This window comes from Anguilla anguilla, chromosome 13 (genome assembly GCF_013347855.1).
Source record: "Anguilla anguilla isolate fAngAng1 chromosome 13, fAngAng1.pri, whole genome shotgun sequence".
In the NCBI taxonomy this organism is placed as follows: Eukaryota; Metazoa; Chordata; class Actinopteri; order Anguilliformes; family Anguillidae; genus Anguilla; species Anguilla anguilla.
The window spans coordinates 16350409-16374681 of NC_049213.1; the positions used below are offsets into that span (position 1 = coordinate 16350409).

At 41.6% G+C, this 24273-nt stretch overlaps 1 protein-coding gene across 3 annotated transcripts; it reads left to right on the forward strand.

Moving 5' to 3' along the window:
* Positions 1–5943: 5943 nt before the first annotated feature.
* aldh1l1 (aldehyde dehydrogenase 1 family, member L1) lies at positions 5944–22911 on the forward strand. Of its 3 annotated transcripts, none has more exons than XM_035386699.1 (23): positions 5944–6049; positions 8026–8171; positions 8677–8911; positions 9194–9359; positions 10145–10246; positions 11116–11205; positions 11983–12120; positions 13008–13133; positions 13422–13513; positions 15552–15699; positions 16060–16179; positions 16607–16734; positions 17214–17364; positions 17594–17664; positions 18031–18136; positions 18842–18929; positions 19282–19375; positions 19844–19943; positions 20246–20344; positions 20498–20663; positions 20983–21088; positions 21451–21650; positions 21974–22911. In XM_035386699.1, exons 2-23 carry the CDS (start codon positions 8045–8047, stop codon positions 22027–22029), a joined length of 2709 nt encoding a protein of 902 aa, XP_035242590.1. In that variant the 5' UTR covers positions 5944–6049; positions 8026–8044; the 3' UTR covers positions 22030–22911. The 3 variants fall into 3 exon arrangements, with proteins under 3 accessions (XP_035242590.1, XP_035242589.1, XP_035242588.1); XM_035386698.1 differs by having other exon boundaries at positions 6011–6149; XM_035386697.1 differs by lacking the exon at positions 5944–6049 and adding an exon at positions 6806–7015.
* The last annotated feature ends 1362 nt before the right edge of the window (positions 22912–24273 follow it).

A 24273-nucleotide genomic window follows, 5' to 3' on the forward strand; every position in this document is an offset into this window, starting at 1 on the left:
AACCAACAGATCCTTTGCCTGTGAGAATATCAACCCATAGACAGATATTAAGGAATGTGCAGGTTCACTTCTCCATATGAAAATCAGGTGAAATCCCATTCACAACTCAAATTATTATTCAAATTGTTTGTCTTACTATATCAATTGAATTTCACACATTAGTGGCTGAGGTGAGCTCCCACCTACACAGAAACATTCTTTGAGGTCATGAAAGGCACTGTGTGAATGCAACACATTGGAATGGCAGGTATACCATCTGACAAGGACAGGGCATGCCCCATACCTATACAGCACAGTTTGGCACTTTTCAGGGTTTCCTACTAGGGATGTCAACTGTTAATTGTTAATAGGAACGTTGATAGATTTGTTTTATTGATTAAATAGTAAAATTTCAATAAACCATTTCAATGAATAACCTAACTATGGAAATTAGATTTTACATTACAGAGATGTTTCTCTGTCGTTACGCACAAATCCCCTTCACTGGTGGAAAGTTGGCCAAGTCATAGTTCCCTCGACTGACAGCATTAGCAAAAAGTTATTTGTCCATTCCTGGAACATCAGAGCCATCTGAGCTCGTCTTCTCAGCTACTGGTCTCTCCTTCAGCAGTCTGCACACCAGACTCACCCCAGAGCATATAGATATGCTCATTTTTTAACTACACTGCTGACCACATTCTCTTCAGGTGGTAAAATGAAAAAACACAGGGCCAAGTTACATGAAATAATTTAGGTAACTTTGGGTTGCATTGCATTGGAATATAGCTTGTTTAATTAGCCTCATTTTGATATCAATACTTTTAATGGCGGGCTTAGTGCCTTCACAACTTTTAATTAGTAACTTATAGATAGTGCTGTGTATGTGTGAGTAACTTGCCATTTTAGTATGTTGAAATAATTTTTTGTTGAGACATTATTCCAGCGACTCACTTGTGCAGTGGTGATGTTCTTGGGTATTCTGGGGGTCGATGTGCAAAAGTGAAATTAACGGGGGGGGGGGGGGTTGGGGGGGGGGGGTCTGCGGATGGCCAGCGCGGGGAGAACAGGTGTTCCAAGTCCTTCCAGGAAGAGGGAGACTTATTTATATCTGACAAATTTCCACCACTCCGGGCCAGAAATCTAAAAATACCTCCAGATGCACAGCAGTGAGCCTGGTGTGTTTTGGTGTGGGCGTTTGCTTGGCCAGAGCTGTCATTGAGATTACTGTAAGGGCTGTAACGTACAGCTGTGCGGGGATGTGACCTGGGTGACCTTTCGTGCTCTTCGCCTCTCTCATCCAGCCAGAGATGTTCTACTTGGTAAACCAAAAAAGGCCCCTAGCCCAGTCTGAGTTTATGCTGAACCACTATCCACCGTTGTCTTCTACTTCAGACTCTATGCTTCTCCTTACGGGTCTATTAGTTTAAGCTGTGGTGGTGCTTTGTACTAAATAATTACGACAGATAATTAGTATTTTCATTTTTCAAACTGAATTGCGACAGAAATGTTGTAAGGAATGGTTATTATAAAAAAACAATTTACTCATTATGAAGGACAATTTTTTTTCTCAGGACACGTTAGTATTTATCTACCTATTTAATATCTATACCATATGTGTAATATCAAATCCTAGGTAAGGGAAATCACGTCTGTTTCTTTATTATTAAAAACTGATTCATTTTTATTATTTGTTTCTCTGTTACTATTAATATGATAATCAAGTCTCGGATGGGCAACTCATATACTTAACCTTATGCTTAACTTGCAGGTGACTGTACGAAGTGCTGAGAGCGAGTCTCAATTGCAGAGGGGTGTAAATTACAAAGCTCTAGTGTACAACAGCACCCCCTCCTGGCACAGATGTGTCACGAAAGTACAGTGCCACATGCACGACTGACAGCTGCATGGCATACTGTGGAATTCATACATATTTTTACATTTTGTGTTTGCAATGTCTTCATACGTGTAAAGCAGGTCAGGACACACATTAACTCTTGTATCCATGAAAAAGATGAAAGAAAAGGAAAAGAAAAACAACAGCTGTAAAGATGATCATGTGCACCTGGGTTTGGTTAAAACTATTTCACAGATTCATTACCAAATGTTCTACATCCCCATGAGCTTATCACTAACAAGGGGGATTTGGGGTTCACAGCCTAACTTCTCTGCTACGTATGTGGATAATATGCGTTACCAACTTCCTGTGCTAGAACCTTGACTAAGGTAAGACGGATGGTGGTCCTCACCAATGTTTTTAACCTAAGTCCAAGATTTATCCTGTGTTAGGTCTGCTGTTGACTTTTGTAATGCCTGCATGCCCCCATGTGGTTCAAAATAGTATAATACAAAGCTCCGTGAGGACTTCCTGTTCCTTTTTGTAAATGTAAAATTTCTGCGTTTGTGTGTGTGTGTGAACAGGTTTTTGTGTTTATATGCATAGTTCCACTGTTCTTACTGTATGTATCAGCCTAACGAGGAGCACAATGCAGTTTCCTGCCTATTTGCCATTAATGCGACTATTCTGTTATTCAGCGTTTCCTGCCGTGCTGTTTTGTGTGTGGTTCAGTGGGTAGCGCCCCACATGTCTCTGTGTTTGCGTTCATTCATTCATTTAGTAGACAAAGGCGGAGTTCCAAGGCCGCTGTGAATAGAAGACATCAGAGATCGTACAGGAAAGGAAACATCTTTATTGCTTTATCAATTCTATACTGCTCTCAGTACCGTGACAAAATACGATTTTCTGGAAAATCCAACTCACAGAAGTGGAAAAAAGTACTTAAAATTTAATTTAATTTTTTTTTTTAAACTGGTATTAAAAAAGATTTACTTGCAGAAAATAAAAACATATTTAATAGTTCTATATACTTGTATTCTGGCAGCACTAGTATTCCAGTATGCATTCAATTGTTAAAACATGGCTTTTATCACTTACAGTAGGTAGTATAAATTGTTCTTGATATATTTGAATGTCACAAGCCCTTCTATTGGCATCATTACATAGTTTTGTAATATTTAAAATCAACCAATTCTCTGAATATGTTTGGATTCCATTGTGCAAGCTAGGAGCATTGATCAGGGTGTCATGACCTGGGACTGTGACACAGCAAAACTGGAGCGCAGTAGAAGGAGAATAAAGAATAGCATAAATGCTGTGCAGTCTGTATTATTATTATTGTTATTAATATAATTATTATTATTATTAAGCAAGAAGTTACTGTGTCAAGCTTGTTTCACTGTGTCACTTATTTGTTGCCTGGTTTCCAAAATATGTCAAAATATATTTTATATTACTCATGAACAAATCTGTATTACCGAACTGGTCACTGTTTATATTCTAAGTACCTCATTTGACAAGGAATCAAATGCAAATCATTTAAGATGAAGTTTTGAAGAAAAATGTGTAACTAAAGGCTCTTAGTGTAGTCCTGAGCTGAGCAATAACATCGCAACACTATTTAAACAAAATAGTGTGAAGATCATTACCATGAACGCCACTCAGACAGGGTGATTTACAGTTCAGAGCAGCATAGGAATAGCCTTGTGAAATAAAAATGCCTACGTCATTCGTATGCCCATTACTTGGCTTTCGTGCACTTAAGCTGGCTATTTCCGCATACTGTATGAGCAGTGCAGGAACATACAGCGTCGCAGTGGATTGTGTAGGAAGCTGGACCAAAGGACGCAGCTGGGTATGCTTTATCGTACAAGGTTCAGCCATGTAAAACTTTTCTTTTTTGATTATTGACATAGGGGAGCAAAATCAGATAGGGGTTCATTATAGCCTTCCTATTGACAAGAAATTCAGCCGCAGTTACTGTAGCAAGGTTGTAAAATGTGTGATTGTAAAACTAGACACCATTATCTATTCACCTCGGGTAAAATGTTCCATAACACCTTCTAGAGGAAAAAAAATTACCATTCCAATAACTGTATGAAATGTGAAAGAAGGGGGTGCATTGTCCTCCTCATATCCATGCACTGATCAGGGGACAGTGGATGGAGGGGGACAGGGTGCTGGTTCATTGACCCTGGGAGCTGATAGCACAGATGACCCTGAAATGAGAAAAGAGACTTGGGTTATGATGGTGCAGCACTGATATCGGGCCTCCTCTTTACATTCCAAACTTGTATAGTGTGTAACTGCAAAACCATGCCAACAGTTTGAGTCACTTTTTGTCAGTTAAGTTCTGCATTGATGTAGGGCTCTCAGTCATAAGTAAATTCTCTAGGCACCAAGCATGTCACATGCATTCTTTGCCTATATTATCCAAATAGAGGAGTGGTCTTTTACCTAGACAACAGCTAGTGTAAAGTATGGTGGTGGCTGTCTTATGATGTTCACCGGCAAGCTGGAGTCACATAGGCCTTATTTTCAGTTATGGGAATAGTCATGAAAAATATTTGCCCTGATTTCCTCTGTTATTGCACGTTTGTCACACTAAATTGATTCAGATTTTCAGACAAAATGTAATATTAGACAAAGGGAAACGGAGTAAACACAGAACACATTTTTAAAGTATTATTTTATTTCTTTAATGAAAAAAGTTATCAAACACCCATATCACCCTGTGAAAAAGTCATTGCCCTCTTAGTTGCTCAATCAATAAATTAATCTAATTTAACTGATAGTTAGATTCAGCTGATTGAACACAGTCAGTCTTGATTGCTGCCAGCCCTGTTGAATCTAAACCTCACTCATTTTGAACCTTACCATCAGAGTGAAGTACTCACCACAAACTTTCTACAAGCACACTATGCCACAATCAAAGGAAATTCCAGAATAGATGAGAAAAAAAAGTTGTTCAAATATGTCAGTCTGGAAAGGCTTATGAAGCCATTTCTAAGGTTCTGGGACTCCACCAAACCTAAGTTAAAGCCATTTTCTCCAAATGGAGAACACTTGGAACAGTGGTGAAGCTTCACGGGACTGGCCGGCCTGCCAAAATTTCTCCAAGGTCACAGCAACATCTCATCCAGGAAATCACAGAGGATTTCAGAAGAGCATCCAAAGGACTGCAGGCCTCTCTAGCCTCAGCTAAGGTCAGTGTTCATAACTCCACAATATGAAAGCCTGAGCAAAAAATTGGATTCATGGGAGAGTAGCAAGGTGGAGACCACTGCTATTCAAGAGAAACATCTATGCTTGTCTCACATTTGCGGAAGCACCTGGGTGTTCCCCAAGTCTTTTGGGCTCATGTTCTATGGACAGATTAGTCAAACATGGAACTTTTTGGATGACCCTGGTCCCATTGTAAGCAAATAAGGCTGTTAGAGTTAAAGCAGGTCTGCAAAGAAGAGAGGGCTAAAATTCCACCAATCGATGTGAAAGACTGATATCAAATTATAGGAAGCATTTAGTTGCAGTTGTTGCTGATAAAGGTGGTGCAACCAGTTAAGTTTATGGGGGGATTACTTTTTCTCATGGGTGACATGGGTGCTTGATAACTTATCCAAAAATAGTTTTTAACTTTAAATTAACTTTTTTTTTTACTCGGGTTCTCTTTGTCTGAAGAAACCAGGAATGGGGGCAAATACGTTTTCATGGCACTATGTTCAAATTGATGTGAATGTAATTGAGATATGATTTAATTCCATATGTGATTAAAGATCTCCATAGAGAACACTTGGCTGGGCCATCTCAGGATTCAGCCACCTAACATGGATGTGCCTGCATGCCCAGGATTGATTCCTTTTTGGAGATGATGCCCGAATGCACTTAAAATTATATGAGAAATATCCTCTATTGGTTGACTTCATTTTATTGGGTGTGGGGAAGTCATGAATAACTTGTCTTGGGGCCTATAATTCATCTATCTTATTTGCTTGATATTTGATTTTTGTAGTGGTGGAACAAGTTCTGCAACTTTCAATAGCCAGCAAGTGATGTGTATTTCTAAAAAAAAAATGCAGCCAGGTTGGTCATAACCAGCTGGATCTGGCCTCCAGAAATCTTGCTTTCCTTCTGCTAAATGATTAATGATTGACACAAGCGTCAGTCCCACCGCTGTATTTCACTGAAGGACACAGGGGCAAGCAGTGGAGCCAAGGAATTTAAATATCTGATTAAAAGGTACACATAAAACCGCTTTAAATCAGGAGACCCGATATAGAATCAGAGATAAACAGATTAGCCACAGACCGTCCTGACATAATCACTTCCGTGGACTCTGGTATTGTGCTTTCTTTTTTCTTTTTTGCATGCAATCATTCTTTTAAGACTTATTTGAAGATATCTTGGAAAGTATAAATCTATTTACCATGCACTGTCTGGCTATACAATTATCTTAAAGTGATGCTTAAAATGTAATGGTTACATGTGGTAGAGTAAACACTGGCATATTACTGTAACACTGCAAATGAAGGGCATTATACATTACATTACATTACATTACAGGCATTTGGCAGACACTCTTATCCAGAGCGACGTACAACAAAGTGTATAACCATAACCAGGAAATATGTTGGGTACATTAGACACTCACCAGAAAGGTTTAGATAATATCTTATGACACACTGTCTAGTGTAGACTTCATTATCTTTATGGCATTTAAAACTGCTGATCAGTGCACACAGTGATCACCATTCCATCCACATAGTTCTGAAGGACTTTAAGTATAGGATTCTGTATTTGAAGATTTAAACCGCACAATAACCCCCCTGTGAAACTAAATGAAATTATCATATCGTATCCGAATGGTAAAAGGCTTATCTACTTTTCAGTGGGTGAGGGTCGCTTGTCTATAGCCTACTACTGTATCTTTAAGCGACTGTATGTAAATTGAGTAGTCAGTGCCAGAGATTGGTAGTACAAAGTCAACGCCCCACCCGTATTTCCAACCATATTGCGCCCTTGTGCAATTACTGTACTTCGGTTGCAGGTCTTTTGACACTCAACCACAGTATATATTTAGCGATAGCACTAAGTTTTCTCGTTCAATCGCCTTGAATGAAAGAAGATACGGATTCATTTCCCGACTGCGAAGTCTATTTTTTTTAAAGCATAGCCTAATTGAATTGCGCATGCATACTGAACAGGGTAAGTTTAAATACTTAGATGTTGAATCATTTATTTTATACTCTGTTCTGTGTTTTATTTGGATATTAGGTACAATACGTAGTCTATTTATAGGCACAGTCCAGGCTCTATGGAAAAGTAAACTGGAGCGAAGCACAAGGTTTTACATTATCCAGCGACTGCACCTTGCTGTAAGAAAGGTTGATACTGTTTTGCAGGCAGTTCGTTCACTTTTTAAACGATCTCCACGGTTTGCTAGTTTTAAATAGGGACACAATAATGTTTCTTTTTACAGAAAACATCCCTCACCTTTTACTCATTATGGGAGAGCAGTTTTATTCATGGTCGTGTGTTTCTTAGTAAGCTGTCAAGTACATGCACCGCGTTTCTGCAACTTTTCCAACTTTTCCCCAAAGAAAATTAGGTAACGCACGCTCAAAAAGTCGCTAGAACTCGCTACATTGCGTTATATGGCAACGTGTTTTCGATGCTATCACACTTTTATTTTGCAGTCTTCTGGTGGACGGTCGACTTCATAGGGACGCGTCTCTGAACTAACTAACCGCTGTTATGTAAGCTGTTAGCGAGCGCAGAAAAGGCTGCAGACTAACTGAACAGTGTTGTCGACTGTTTTCCAAGGAAGCTGATGAGTGTCCAGATTCTGCTCAGAAGTCGCTAGATTTGTCTAAACTGGCAGCAGTAGCAGTGAAAGAGTTGTGTTCATCAAGTAGTCGTGGGGTCGCCGCTACTCTGTGATGTGATTGGACTAACTCGTTTCAGGGTCAACCTGTTGGGAAGTCGTGCAAGGGAATACATGACTGTTTATCAGGGCAATTGTTAGCCCTTATAGTTTTCATTTCATATTTTTGTATTTATTTTGAGTGCAGGCTACCGTTAACCCACTCTTAAGAAATAATGTCAAATTCAGACATGTAAATAAAAAATCTTAATGTACAACTTGTTATACATTAATTAGTGTGTAATTGAATACAGTAATGCTGTCTTTATGTGTCTCTTTCTTCCCCCTACAGTGGTTTGTAAGTGTTCGCTATGAAGATTGCTGTAATTGGACAGAGTATTTTTGGCCAGGAGGTCTACAGTGAACTGAGGAAGGAGGGGCATACAATCGTGGCCGTCTTCACAATACCTGACAAGGATGGCAAAGCTGATCCATTAGGTGACTTTGAGTTTAAAGTGTTTTCTAATATACTGTATATTCATAACTCACAGTGCTTTGCCAGCTGAAGGGAAACAGTTAGCGAAATTGGTATTAGCGGTTGGGTTTGAGTTATCATTGACACACAAGAGAGCGAAGTAGAGCTAAGAAACGTATTGAGCTAGCCAACTGCTTTAAGGATCTGGCTGGATTTCTGTGCTATCAAAATGGGGCTTTGACAGCCCCACTGATAAAAGGACAAGCAAAAACCTGCACATATGTGGTCTGGCTTGTGGTGGAGCCATCCAGTTAAAACAGCAGTGAACACTTTGGCTGGTGGGAGTGTCATGTAGCAGCAGGCATGGCTGCCTTGATCGGTGTTGGTGTGTGAGTGTGTGCGAATGGGCGAATGAGAGGCCTTCATTGTAAAGCAGTTCGTGCAGTTGTTGCTGGAAAATGTGTTGCATCAATGCTGTCCAGTCAGCTGTTTTCAGTGGTATCAGTACCATGTTGGGGTATTCTACAGCCACGGCGGCAGAGAAGGATGGCATCCCCGTCTTCAAGTTCCCCCGCTGGCGTCTGAAGGGCAAAGCCATCCCGGGGGTGTTGGACCAGTACAGGACGGTGGGCGCCGAGCTGAACGTCCTGCCCTTCTGCTCCCAATTTATCCCCATGGAGGTCATTGACTGTCCCAAGCACGGCTCCATCATCTACCACCCCTCCCTCCTCCCAAGGCACAGAGGGGCCTCCGCCATCCACTGGTCAGCATCTCCCTTTATAAGCATGACAGCTCTGGCTTTGAGGCCAACATCTCCCTTTATAAGCATGATATCACTCCTTATAAGGAGACACAGTGAGGCCCAGATTTCTTTACACCTACAATGCCCTTTGCCCTTACATTTTTTAACATAGTGGTGAAATGGGTTCTGTGTTCAGGGCTTAACTGTGAACTGCAAATGCATCTCTGTAAACTGAATCTAGAGTGGCTGTACACCACAAAAACATCGTTAAATGTAGTTGCTGTTACCCTTGCGCTGTCCTAGGACCCTGATCCACGGCGATAAGAAGGCTGGGTTCACCGTGTTCTGGGCCGACGATGGGCTGGACACCGGCCCCATCCTCCTGCAGAGGGAGTGTGATGTGGAGCCGGACGACACCGTAAACACCATCTACAACCGATTCCTCTTTCCCGAGGGTGTGAAGGGCACGGTGAGTCGCAGAACGCCTTTCCTCTCTTCGCTTACAGCAATGGCAGGCATCATTAAGGGCTGATTTATACTTTGTCGCACGACCTGTTCTGCAAGTGTAATGCCACGAAAAAAAAGTTTGTAGTTGTTCCAATGACCGTTGGTGTGCACTGCCTAATGAATGTAATGTAATGAAAACAAAGGTGTTGCACGCCATTTTGCATTTATGGTTTGGAAAAGGGAAACTGCTCATTTTTACATTTGTGAAAACGTAGCGGTGCCCACTGAAATTGAGAAATAGAGGGGGAAGAAATTTGCAATCTACTTTTGTTTAAAAAAGTGACGTGAACTGAAAGAAAGAAAGGTAGTCCATCAGTCACATAAACCAAACAAGGGAAAAACAAGGCGAATATGTTACAGCATAATCAAAGAAAACTCCAAGGCACTCTTTTTTAACAATTAAAATGCCTTTATTATCGTGGCATGGTCGTATTAAACCTTTAAAAACAAACTCTGATGCGTTTCAGCATCAAGCTTTCGTCAGGGAGTCAAAACAGAACTGGGGTTCTAACTCAGCGTTTCGGGTTCCATTCCAAAACAGGGCACTGCGGCTGTACCCTTGACCAATGCACATAACCGGAATAGCTTCACTAAAATGTCCAGCCGTATAAATGGGTTGTATGTAAGAAGTTAATCTGTGCTACCTGTTCTGGATTAGAGTGTCTGCTAAGTGCCGCTATGTAATGTAATGCATATGCGCCCCGTGCTGAATGAGCCCACGCTACAGCTTGCCTCTGCTCTGCCCAGGTGGAGGCAGTGAGGCTCATTGCTGCAGGGAAGGCGCCCAGGATCACCCAGCCAGAGGAGGGAGCCACTTACGAGGCAATTCAGAAGAAAGAGAATGCAAAGGTGGGTGTGTCTGGAATGCGGCGGCCATCTTGTTTCACATCAGTGATGTTCTAGTCAGTTTCTGGAGAGTCTGAGGTACTGTTTTGACAAAAGACTTGAACTAGGATGATAAACAGCAAGCTGTCCTGTGGAGTGTGTTTGTGGAGGAAACATGTGCTTGTCCATTGGCAGCCAAGCTGCACCTGCAGCTACAAATAAGATCTTGTGGGAAAATAATGGTTTAAAAATGCTTTCACCTCAAGCCTTCTGTAATAGTGCAACGTTTGAACTCACTGGGATTACCAGCCTGGTGAATCAATGGCACCCTTCATGACATATTTCAGGCAATTAACAGAGTGCTGCAGACTGCACAAAACTTTAAATAAGCATGAGACAGCTTTGTTTGCTGAGTGAATGATAGCGCAGCTCAGCCATGCCTGTTGATTTAAGCGCTGCTTTGATTTTTAACTTTCTCAACTGAATCCTCAGCAGGAGTCACACCGTATGTGATGGCAGATAACATCAAGTCAAGCAAGTTCATTGGCACAGGTTTAGGTGGCACTGGAGACTCGGAGGGGGGCAGCAACACACTTCAATGGCCGCCTGAATATAATTTACATGGCTGTTGTTGCGTGCAGTGTCTTGCTCCACTTGTACATAAAAGAATGCACCCCAGCCTGCCCATGCTGATAAAAACAGGAAAGAAATTCAAAGATAAAAATTTGAATATTTGAATCTGGGGCTGAATCCATTTTTTCTGTGTTTTTGTTTACATGAGACTTGAAAAAAATACTGTCGTCCATGAGGGAGTGTGACTAGCATGACCTACGCTTAACATACGGCACTAGGCATTTGATGATTGACTGACTCTCCCTACCCTGCACGTGCAGATTGACTGGAACCAAACTGCTGAGGCCCTACACAACTGGATCAGGGGGAACGACAAGGTGCCAGGTGCCTGGGCAGAGGTGGATGGACAGGTGAGCAAACATACCTGTTCGCTGCGTGCACACACACCCATCATGCATGTGTGTGCAAAACCCAGTCACACCACAGTAAGGGAGTGTGTGGAATTCTTGTACGAGTTATATTTGCATAAGTAAATCCATGATGGTACTGAAACTTTAAGACCAACAAATCATACATTATATTTTAAATATTAAGTACTTATGCATAACATTCATTCTCTATGGTACTGTTTTACTGTATTTTCTCATTCAATGGAAACATTTTTTTTTAAATTCTGTTTAAAGCAATCACACAGTTGGTTTCACCATTGTTTAACTTTCCCATATCAGTCCAGATTTTTAGACTTTATTGCATAAATTGTCAGTAATGGAAGCTGCTATGAAAGTGACATATTTTCCAAATTGCCTCTGGAAAATATAAAAGCTATATATTTGATTTATTTGTATCATTATCTATCCTTTTTTAACATATCTACCATGGCTTGATCTTTCTTTTTAATGAGACAAGGATCAAAACAAAATCGTAATTGCATTGCATTTATTTAACAAATGCCCCTGTTCAGAGTGATTCACAGTACAAAAAAAACATGAGGGTATATAATAGATTTATACATGCAATAGTAGCTACAGAAACAAGTCATTTACAGTGCAAACAAGCTCTGGAATGAGCTACATTGATCGTGTAATCAACTATCCTGACAGACGTATAATGCATGCCGTTGGTGTATATGCAGAATAGATCATGCAAATTGGTGAAATCACGCAACCCTGCTGGGCTTCCCTTTGCAGAAGGTGACATTCTATGGCTCCACGCTGGTAGACAACGGCACCACGGCGAGCGGTCAGCCCCTGGAGATCCCGGGCGCCAGTCAGCCCGGTCTGGTCTCTAAGGGGGGCCTGGTGCTGTTCGGCAACGACGGCAAGACGGTACCGTACCATTAAACTGTAAAGGGGGGTAAAGAAGGGGGAGTTTTTCTTCTAGAGCAGACGTATTCTGACACGTTCCTTTCAGCAGTTTCCCTCATGGCTTTCCCCTCAGGCAAAACAAAAAAAAGCCCTTTTCTTCAGTGTTACATAAGTCACATCTGGTGCTCCCAAATGTGAAAGGAGGGGAGAAAGGGGGTAACAGGTACATTGGGAGTGATTAATGGCTCATAAAATGGGCCGTTGCTCTCCCTCCCTCCCTCTCTCTCCCCCCCTCATTTGTGTTTGTGAGAGAGTGCAGCTGACGGATTTCCACTCTTGTGTGAGTCTAGGAATGTCACGGAGGCGTAGAGTTAGCGTGGCGGCCCATGTTAATCGCACATGCCCATTTCAGAGATTTGGGCCTGCTGAGCCCTCATTTCCTGTGACTTTACGTTTTAACTTATGTACAAATAACAGATTACATTTCCTGGAGGTGTGTCAACCTGGCTCTGTTACATTTTATTTATGGCATCTTGTCATTTAGGCTGAGTTGCTAATGGGAATTGTCGAGTCTGCTATCTTTTCATGATTTATTGGAAGATTCTGTACAGTATACTCTATATTGAAGATAGGCTATGTACAAAAAAGATGCACAATAGACACTATTGTCTGGTTTTAATCAACTATTGAATCTGAGCTTTGAAGTTTATATGCACTATAGTACCACTAAAACTGTTTATATGCACAATAAATATTTATTCACTTCTCTTTGCATATTACAATTATTGTATGATTCTTCTTTATCTGTTTGGCAGCTGTCCTTATATGGTGCTAGTCTCAGAGATTTAGCAGACACAAAGGGCATATGTGTAAAATATGGGCGTGTCTGTTGTCACGGTAACTTGCAGCTGCTGGTGAAGAACCTGCAGTTTGAGAATGGGAAGATGATCCCTGCTGCACAGTACTTCCGGTCTGCAGAGAGTGCAGCTGTGGAACTTAACGAAGAGGAGAAGGCTTTCGCTGAGGAAATGCGGGTGGGGTGTTTCTTCGCTCATTATGCACATCACTGTTATTGCTTTAATCTGTGGTAATCATGACTTATCAGCACTCAGTACATCATTTGTTTGCTTAATAGTGTTCTGGTTACTAGTCAGCTCTCCCAAGGCACTGCCCCGCTAGTGTCTCAACAGTTTTTACTCGTTAAGTGTATTATTCCTTACTAAGTGTGTTACGGCAGTTATTATGAGACATCTGAAAAAGTGCGTGCCAGTGTGCTGAGATGATTGCTGGCATTTGTTGAGTCAAAGGTCTTCTTATGACAGGTGGTGTGGAAAAGCATCCTGACTAATGTGGAAGAGATTGTGGACTCCACTGACTTCTTCAAATCTGGTGCTGCCTCAATGGATGTTGTCAGGTACAGGCCGCTAACCCAACATCTGTGTCGTGTATTATCCCTGTACCCTGTGTGCCTGTGTTATCCCTGAATCCTGTGTGCCTGTATCCTGTGTGTGTGTATTATCCCTGTATCCTGCATGCCTGTATTATCCCTGTATCCTGTGTGCCTGTATGGGTGAGACTAGGGCTGCGTCCGAATAGTATGTTTTGCTTAGGAAGGTTCCTAACTGAGTGAAATGACCCGGAAGTATCTAAGTGGCAGCGATGATAAGAGCTGGTCGATTTCTCTAAATGCTAAGGAAAGGTGCTTCAATGCTTCCTTTCTTATCTCATTTAGCATAGGGTACTCTGGACCGTCCTTTACGAAAGGAAAGGAGATAATGCCGTCCCACAATTCCTTGCGGCAGCAACATATAAAGCAACGCACCATTCGGCCGCTCACGAAAACAAACAATCAACATGACTAAATTGTGTGGTGGTTCTTAAGCTATTATATGCATTGGCTTATAATCGTATCATAATCAGCATATTAACCATAACACAGAAGTCTGTCTTTCAAGAAAAACGGATACGAGACGTTTTTAGCCAGATGATGTTTTTAATTCAACATGTTAGAGACTTAAGAATGATGATATGTAGGCTACAGTAGTAGATTTGTAGGCCTAAAATGTTATGCCTATCTTGCATAAATTTAACAATTATTTTCATACAGTCATACTAATTGAGATTCATGTCGATAAATATGAGTGGACAGGAGGGTGAGCCTGAGCAACCATCAAAAGTTTCACTTTTGTGACTGGTAGCCTATATTCCTTTTTTATTTCAATTCCAACTAGGGTAATGAAGTAATATTTTTCACCGGGTTGTCCACGTTTAGCCTGCATGAAACAACACGGTAAGAACGCACGGGGCGAAGTATCTAAGATGCGCTTTTAGTAGTCCATCTTCGGAACATTGTAGTTTCACCACGGCAGACCCACGTCAATAACATCCGTCGTCGCATAATTACGTAGCCTAGTGTAAGTGCAGTCGGATTCTCTTAGCACCACGGTTGTCTTTTCCTAAGTCCTTATGGATTCTCCTTCACATCTTTCCTTGACCTCGTGATGTTTTGTCAAGGAAAAGTGGTTAGGAAAAGACATAGGACGTCATTTTTTAGACTATTCGGACGCAGCCTTGTGGGGCGTCTAGTCCAGAGGTCTAGTCTCACCCGTGCCTGTAGGCCTATTTCAAAAAATGGCGACTAAAACCGGATGTTGGTTTACTTTACTTCCTGTTTGCTAGCCCTACCGCTGCTAACTGCATGTAGGTTTACTCACAGCGAAGTGGAGTTTGAGCAGCAACGTTTATTTTCACAGTCCCTATTGTCTCTTTCTAAGTTCACTATGTCGGATGTTATCCGCACAGTCGAATCCTGTTCAAAGGACAAGGGCTATAAATTATTTTTTGAACAGTTTTTTTGCTGTTATGAAGGTAAGTAGCCTACCTATAGCTCATGTTCGCTATGAAGATAACTAGCTAGCTTCCTATCCACCACAAGTTAGCCGATTATACTTAAAAGATGTTTCACTTCGGTATAGCACGTAGCACAAGAAATTTGAGTAAATAGTTCAAAGTTCACGATGAAAACGTTCCGAACGTTTGTTTGATAGTAACAGAGACTGTATATTTTCTTCTAAAATCTCTGATAGCAATTTAGCTGGACTAGGTAGCTAACGTTATATTGAAAGTACAGTACGTAGCTAAGTTTGGAGAAACAAGCCAGAGAGAGAGCTAGATTTTGAAAGGGAAAAAAACCTACCCCCTCCCCTCTTCCTTCAAAGCCCATAATTTGTTATTTTATATTTAATAATTGAAGCCACTGTGTCATATGTGGTATAAGGTGCTGGTGACTGTTGAAAAGCTGGAAGTATACCTACATCTCGTTTACATACCCGGAAATGTGCAATGGGCCTACTGTGCCTGTATTCCTGTGCTGCATGTGTGTTCGTGTGTCTTTTATCATGGCCGCTCCTTCATCAACTGTGTCTCTGTCCTCGGGTCTCCGTGGTAACCAGGCTGGTGGAGGAGGTGAAGCTGAGGGCCAATGAGGTCCAGCTGCAGAATGAGGACGTGTACATGGCCACCTCCTTCCAGGAGTTCATCCAGATGTGCGTGAGGAAGCTGCGTGGAGAGGACGGCGAGGAGGAGCTGGAAGTGGACTACGTAAGCACCTCCTTCATCTGTCCTTATCAGGAAACTGAGGCCTCCAGTCCTGCAGCATGGGCTACTCCGCCAACACTATGACTGCGGCCAAGGCTGAACTGGTGAACCGCAGAGTGAAAAGTGGCAGCAGACTCTGTGGTGGATTTGGAGGAGAACATGCAACTTGCCTGCACTCTTCCAAAATCATGGAAGTCTGAGTTTATAGTAATGCCCAGGGGCTTAGAAATATGAATGGAAAATATGTTTTTAAAAAGGTTCTATAAAAAAATGAACATGGTAAAATATTACTTGGGGGCAGTGCTCACCAGACATGCATGTGTGAAGTTCACTTTCTGAAACTGGGTGTGTCTCTATGGCCAGGTGGAGAGAAACGTGAACAATATGACAATCCGCATGCCCCACCAGCTCTTCATCAATGGGGAGTTTGTGGATGCTGAGGGAGACAAGACCTACAAAACCATCAACCCCACTGACGGCCAGGTAAGATAGAACAGTGCCTCTGTCTACGAAAGACTCTCCTTCAACACCTTATTTTTAGCTTTAGCGCAGCAGAAAACATAAACAACAGTATTCATATGTACAGAGTATTCATCCTAACACAGCAACATTGTTTTTCTTATGCTTTATATTATTAAGATTAATGTGATGTCTGTGTGTCTGTGAAACAAGATCTCTTTTGGTTGGAATGATTCTTTTGGTCTTAATGATTAACACATTTTCAAAGAATGTAAAGAAAGGTACATGCAAACTTTAAAACAATGTTTTTGGCAGATTAAGGCTTATCTGGAATGTTTATTCTTTTCGAAACGTTTTCTTCGAAGGAAAGTGAAAAAGCCAACATTGATAGTTAGGTAAGCATTATTAGACCTAATTGGGTTTTTAACACGGCCCATTCTTTCCTCCCCAGCCCATCTGCGACGTGTCGCTGGCCCAGGTGGCGGACGTGGACCGGGCGGTAGCGGCAGCGAAGGAGGCGTTTGAGGAGGGAGAGTGGGGCAAGATGAACCCCAGAGACAGGGGTAGGCTCATATACAGGTGAGCTCTGCTCCTGCCACATCTGGTCGTACATGTACAGTATACCTGTGACTCGGTAATTCAGGGAGAAAATGGCTCCATATAAATCTTCACCTCTCAGATCTTTCTGATATTTGACACCCATAAATGTAACCTTGGAGTAATGACTGTACTTTTGAGAAAAAACATAAACCATAATCAAGAAAATGTCTTAATTATGAAAATTTTCACTCCACTTTTGGCATACCCAGCTCTAATTTTGAGACCTTCAGTTTGGCAACTGTAAATGGTAAAAACAACATCTTGGTTTCATTGTGATCAAAAAGACCTGCACTACAACATGAGCCATTTTTGAAAGCTTTTTGACTTTTAATTATTTTTATTATTTAATTAAGAATTAAAAATCTGTGGATTGGGGTGCCTCACTGAGTTGTGTGAATAAGCACGTGTCCTCCCTGGGTGTCACTGCGAGGTGTAACCAAGTGATTTCCACTCTGCAGACTCGCTGATCTCATGGAGCAGCACCAGGAGGAGCTGGCCACCATTGAGGCCATCGACTCAGGAGCAGTGTACACGCTGGCCCTGAAGACACACGTGGGCATGTCCATACAGACCTTCCGATACTTTGCCGGCTGGTGCGACAAGATTCAGGTGAGGATGTATCCTATCTTTGGCAGATTACAGCAAGATCCATTGGGCCCTTTCCATAGATATTCTACAAGTGGATAGTCATTTGTCACGTTCTTACTTTAATATGTGCTGTATCCCTTTTGGTTCTTTGTTCTTTCAATGGTGTTAATGGTCCTTAGTTCTATTTCTGCGTTCAGTGAAAATTTTTTCTGTTAAAACTACTCTTCACACTCACTATCTCTTCCTGTAGGGCACGACCATCCCCATCAACCAGGCCCGGCCAAACCGCAACTTAACCTTCACCCGGAGAGAACCTATTGGGTGAGATTTTCCTGCTCCACTCACTGGAATCACTCTAGTCACTTTTCAGTCAACTGTTCTGAAACGTCAACTTTGTCAGCTTTAAATTTGATGTAATCTATTGTGATGTATCTATTGGAGTATATTTAACAATAATTAAGAACAAGATGTTTCATTTATGTGAATACTAATAATTTTGATGATTTTAAAGTAGAGTAATGTGTAAGTATCTCCTGAATACTGCAGTGGGTTTCACATGAAGAAAGCAGCCTGTTTTTCAGTGGTTAGATAATTTCACTTTCAATCTCATCCTTGAAATTGATGGTTCCAGGTAAATACATTGTAAGTGATTTTAAACGGTCCCTGAATTGTTTGCACGCTCTTTAGGGTCTGTGCGATCGTGATTCCCTGGAACTACCCACTTATGATGCTGGCCTGGAAAACAGCAGCCTGTCTGGCTGCAGGCAACACCGTGGTCCTCAAACCTGCCCAGGTGAGCTTGCGTTATCCTCAGTACTTCAGGATGACCAGTGGCTCCATTACTTTACATTCATTTAGCAGATGCTCTTATCCAGAGCAAATTATTGTGCTGGAGAAACTTAAGTCCATTCACTGAATTTACATGACTAATAGTGCCAGACCTAGCTTGCAACATTCCCAGGCCAGCAAGTATAGATACAGCATCACTAAAGTACTAATCGGGCTAATGCTGCTATGCTAACCAGGAACCATAATACAAATCCTAGTATGTATGTGCTGATTTTCCGTCAATAACAGGACCTTTCTGTTGGAAGAAAGGAGGCATAATACTGTAAAAGTATAACCTGAATTAGTACAGTAGGTGTGAGTGCTATGGGTGGGAACCAATTCACTGTGAAGAGGTAGATCTAAATCAACAGCAGGTTTTTAGTGCATGGAGTTTTTCTAAATTTATCTGAAAACCGGGTTCACCCCAAAATATCTCAGTCTAATTTATACACCAAAGTTCTTGAGGCTTCCTGTTAGCAAAAAAAAAAAAAAACGGCACCTTTTTCCAAACAGCTAGTCCTAAGGAAAAGGAAGGACTGGTTATGATAACATTTAGAAAGAAGCAGCTGGACTGCAGATGCTGCCATCACTGGGTCGATTCGTTTTGGCTCCGCTGCAATTTTACCGCATAATCGGGTTTGTGAAATTCCCCCTCGGTGTCCTCCTCCAGGTGACTCCTCTGACAGCCGTGAAGTTTGCGGAACTGACAGCGAGGGCGGGCTTCCCCAAGGGCGTGGTCAACATCCTGCCAGGAGCAGGTAACTGTTCCCTGCAGTGTCCTGTCAGGCCACTGCAGGACACTGTGTTGGACAATGTGCATTCCTGTTCTGTATCCGAGCCCTGTACGTTTTTCAGTCGGCTGATATTTTCTGTAGTGTTCTTTGCCAGCTATTGGTCCTCTCGGATTTTAAGACATGGGTCAGAATTTTTGACTGTTTACGTAGGAATGTCATACTAAATGAACATTGACAGTTTCTCATGTAAATAAAGTTTAAAAAATGTAATTACTTTATGTTTTTCAATCCTGTGTTTCCATGGTATTCCCAGTCCATTCCAGCCCTTAGTGGAATGACACTGTTCAGTACTGAGTGTGGGTTTCTCTTTAATCAGGGTCTCTGGTGGGCCAGCGTCTGTCTGACCACCCCGACGTGCGCAAACTGGGCTTCACTGGCTCCACAGAGATCGGCAAGCACATCATGAAGAGGTGAGAGGGGTGTCACTCAATATGACATACACGTGTAGATGTTTTTGTTATGAGGACAGGCCATTCTGCACAGTGCACAGGGGGTCCACAAAGGAACCAGGGAGTCCACAATCGCACTCTCAGCCCCCTAGGGCATTCTCCTTTCGTGGTCTACGTGTGCACCCCCCCCCCCCCCCCCCCCCTTTAATTCTGGATGTCGGTCCATGAAATCTCCTGGTGTAGACTGTCTGCCATAACTCTGTGTCTGACCTGGTCTTGAAACACCACAGGGGTCCCATATAATCTCAGTGTATCTGCATGTGTAGACTCCGGTAAATAATGGCAATCGAACTGGAGAATATTTGATGGTGACAACGGCCTATTGAGACTCACCATTTTTCCTACCCTCTAATGAGCATCGGGGACTGTGTTAAGCGATTCCCACAGTCAAGGTAACAATGCATTTTTACTCCATGTGTCCTCTCATAGCTGTGCCGTGAGCAATGTTAAGAAGGTTTCCCTGGAGCTGGGGGGGAAGTCCCCCCTCATCATCTTCAGTGACTGCGACATGGACAAGGCTGTGCGCATGGTCAGTCTGCCCCACCCTCAGTTCTTAGTCTCTCCTGTTTTCCTCTTACAGTCAAGTCATTCAGAGCCCTACTGCTAAAGGTATTTATTTGTGGAAATATTTATGCATACAACATGGTTGTTTATTTGGTAACTCATAGGTCTTCTCATTGAATAATTAGTAAAATTATCAGCTGATTTAAACCTCTGATTTAGTTATATTTTCAGGGTTGTGTCTTCAGAGGAGTGCCATTATCATTGAATATAACCTGCACCTGTGCGATTATGAAGTGGCTGAACCTGTCCTCTCTGTGTGTCCCCTAGGGTATGAGCTCTGTCTTCTTCAACAAGGGAGAGAACTGCATTGCGGCTGGGAGGCTCTTTGTGGAGGAACCGATTCATGAACAGTTCGTTCAGAGAGTGGTGGGTGTAACGAGCAGCGGTTTTGGGGACATACTTTGCTGTCACTATCGTTCTTCACCTCAGATAATGTTTAAAATTACAACTACTGTTAGTAGTTGATTTGACAGGCAGGTTGTTTTTGGTCTGTCTTACTGTCCATCTTGATCTGCGAAGGTGGAGGAGGTGAAGAAGATGAAGATAGGAGATCCACTGGACCGGTCCACGGACCATGGGCCACAGAACCACAAAGCACACCTGGACAAGCTTGTGGAGTACTGCCAGACAGGTGTAAAGGAAGGGGCCCGGCTGGTGTGTGGGGGCAAGCACATAGCCCGTCCAGGTAAGACTCTCTCAGCACCATCATGCCCACCCTATAGAGCCATCACAGATAGAGGGTCATCTGTGAATATTCATATAATCACAAAGAAATGTACTATTCCTGTGATCCCTTATGTACAGGTGGACGGCTCAATGGTTGTGTGGTGTCTTCTCAAAACAGGCATGACGAAATCCACAGCTTAGGAGAATGCTAACACAGATAGCCTATAAAATGGCACACATTTTATGACCTTGTAACACATAGTCATGTGTTTGTCAAAATTGGTGTGTGTGTGTGTATTTACACTTGTGTTAACAGCAGTGGCTCCTCTTCTCTTTAGGTTTCTTTTTTGAGCCAACGGTGTTCACCGATGTGACCGACAGCATGTTCATCGCTAAAGAGGAGTCCTTTGGCCCTGTCATGATCATCTCCAAGTTCAAGGCTGGGTGAGTGTCCGAGTGACGCTTCCTGTCATGATGCTGATCCTGTCTGACAACGTGCCCACGCGGTCTGCTGACCAGACCACGCTAGCTCAGATTGTAGCTGGCAGCCCCACAGGGCAGACGTGTAATTGTTTGTGTCGCCCATGGTTTGCTTTTGTGTTTTCCCAACCTTGTTTGTCTCTCAAATGTGATATGTGTGAATCAGTTAAGTCAGAATGCTCTGAAAGTTTAACTTTCATTAGCCAAAATGATGCCCTCTGCTGTTTTGTCTGTTTTGTGTCTTGTCGTGTTTGCATGTCTGTGTGTATCAATTCTTTTTTTTTTTTTTTTCTCATTCCCGCTCCCTTCTTTTCCCGTCCCCTCAGCGATGTGGACGAGGTTCTTAAGCGAGCCAATGCCACGGAGTTTGGCTTGGCGTCGGGCGTGTTCACCCGTGACATCAGCAAGGCGCTGTACGTGAGCGAAAAGCTGCAGGCAGGCACCGTGTTTGTCAACACCTACAACAAGACGGACGTGGCCTCGCCCTTCGGGGGCTTCAAGCAGTCTGGGTTCGGCAAGGACTTGGGTAAGGATGCATTTTTTTTTTTTTAATGCCGTATATTGTATTTCATATTTATACACACAATCTGAATAACTGCAGGATACAGAATTAGAATGAGAAGAAATAGAATTAAATTCAATGACAGTCAAAGAAATTCTACTTGATAAAAGAACATGAAAGCTATGCCTCGGCCAGCTTCCAAAAAGATTTGGAACTCATCACAATGCTGGTCCATAATCAGTTGCTTCTCTTTGATCATCTTTTTAGTAATGCATTCTGGGAAGTGTGGTTTTCATATATATATATATATTCTTTCCCTGAGTCCCATCTGTAATTGTCTCCACCAGGACAAGAAGCTCTGAATGAGTACCTGAAGACCAAGGCTGTGACTATCGAGTACTAACGTAGAGGGAAAAGACATACCTCTCCCATCTCTCGGGAAACACTGTTAAACAGACAACTTTGGGTTTCAGTCTTCTTTATACAGTACAGGATTTAAAATCGAGATGCGGCTGTTTAATGTTAATATACTGCTCAGCTATTGGCTGACGTGTACATTTAGGTAGTATAAGAGACACGGATTGGCGGCATCCAAGAAAGTATTTGATTGTGCAGTTAGTTGTAATTGTTAGTGACCTGTCAAGCCACTGCACTCGCACTGTCCTTTTTTTCTTTTCTTTTTTTTTTTGATAGTTTTGATTGTAAGTATGCTTTATTTTTTTAACAATATAAAGAGCTGACTTTCAGTTTCATTGAAAACAAGTTATGAGGTGCTGATATTGTGTGTATGGAAATGTCAGTGTAACAAATACACTGCAAAGGAAATGATTATTGTCAAATAGGTCCTTCACGTGATTAAATTAGTTTAAAATGATATTCATGGACTTATGTGGTCTCTAATTTCTTTTAGCATTTCTTTATAATCATATGAACCCCACATTTTGATTTTCTTTTATGGACATTAAATATGGTAGAGAGTTTTTTCTTATGTTAAGAAAGCACTGGTATATTTTTTTCAGTTGCTTAATGCATGAATATGTATTTTGACGACTCAAATTTTAAGGAATATCATTAAAGACAGACACCCTTTGACATGAAATGGCTTCAAGGTAAAATCAAATTAAATGCTGATTTGATGATAATCAAATTATAATGATATAATCAAATGAAATGGTACCTTGAACTGGTAAATTACAAAAAAAAAATTACTTTTTGGTCAATCTTTTAATTCCACAATGTTTTTGTATTTGACAGTTTTGCCAATAAAAGTTACTCTCCTTCAATACAGATAGCATGGTTGGAGCTATCTTGGATGTCTGAAGCAGCACTACTGTAGACAGATTGTGGTGTGTGTGACAGGTATCAGGGACTGTGTGCATGCTATATTTGACCGCTGTGACCCTGGCTGCTTGCCAACAACAGTTCATTGCATTTAGTTTCCCTTGTGCATGCTGCACCTGCACGTAGGCCTTGGGGAGAAGCTCCACTATTCTGAAGTAATGTACTGTACCATGTAAGTGATCACTAACCGGTTTTACTGGTTGGTGGTGATCTGCAACTTTCACGTGATTGGGTGGACTGGGATCTATGTCAGGATTCAATCTTCCATGAATAAAGTCCTCACCTTGTTTTATTTTTTTTAATCATTATTTGCAGACGCCTGTCCATCAAAAAGCATTTGACAAATATTTGAAGATTTAGCCATTACCAAACCCAAGTACAAGGCAGATGATACATTTAAAAAAATATATATATTGCTCTAAAGTAACCCATCATCCATCAGGCCAGAATGTTATTTGCGTGTTTTTTTAATCTTTTTTTACGGTGAACTTTTCAGTCAATCTGGTCACAGAATATACCATTTGAAAGTGTTAAAGCTCCTGGATTTAGCTCTATAAACTATTTCATGGTGCCAATGTTTTACCAACAACGGTTCTTTATTTTGTAACATGAGGGGTGGCAAAACAGGCTTGGAGGTCCTCACCTTCTATGTGTTTTAGAAATTCACAAATGTCATGAATCAAAGTCAAGTCAGTGTTTTTATCAGGGCAAGTATCCAGCGAACAAAATCCACAGTAATTTTTAGTCCAAAAAACATGCTTACTTGGAAAAGCATTGATAAGATGTTATAAATTCCACTTATGTCCACTTATAAATTCTCCTGACGAATTATCATTGTTGTGTGTTTCGTCGTTACATACCTGCCAAAAGTATGAATGCTGTTATCTCTGATTTGGATAGACTCTGAGACAAGATGAGCCCTGCTAGCTTGATGATGAGTACTGGCCAAGCAAGTTCTTCCCAGTACACAGCCAGCCAATCATAAGCTATTATAGTGAAAACAGAAGCATTTTAGCCAATGAAATTATGTTGGTATAATTTCACGTATAATTGTGTATGGTTTATTAGGCTTGCATGAAAAGACATGCATTGCGTCTCCTGTGTAAACAAACCATAACTTTCTCCATATGCATGCTGAAATCATTACACACCAGCAAGAAAAGTTCTTGAGCCTTTATGCCTAAAAAGGTTGCTGTTTTAAAAACAAAAAATTGTTAATGTATTTTGTAATGCCTAAGCCTGAACAGAAGACTCAAAATTGGTAGACCTTGGAAGAAATCACTCGTCTGCGTGAATATTTCTGAAG

Bases quoted from the DNA above. Each gene is read 5' to 3' on its own strand.
- aldh1l1 (XM_035386699.1), top strand. From the start codon at position 8,045: ATGAAGATTGCTGTAATTGGACAGAGTATTTTTGGCCAGGAGGTCTAC. The intron at 8,912-9,193 runs GTCAGCATCTCC...GCGCTGTCCTAG, and splicing joins GGGGCCTCCGCCATCCACTG to GACCCTGATCCACGGCGATA. The intron at 19,376-19,843 runs GTGAGAGGGGTG...GTCCTCTCATAG, and splicing joins GGCAAGCACATCATGAAGAG to CTGTGCCGTGAGCAATGTTA.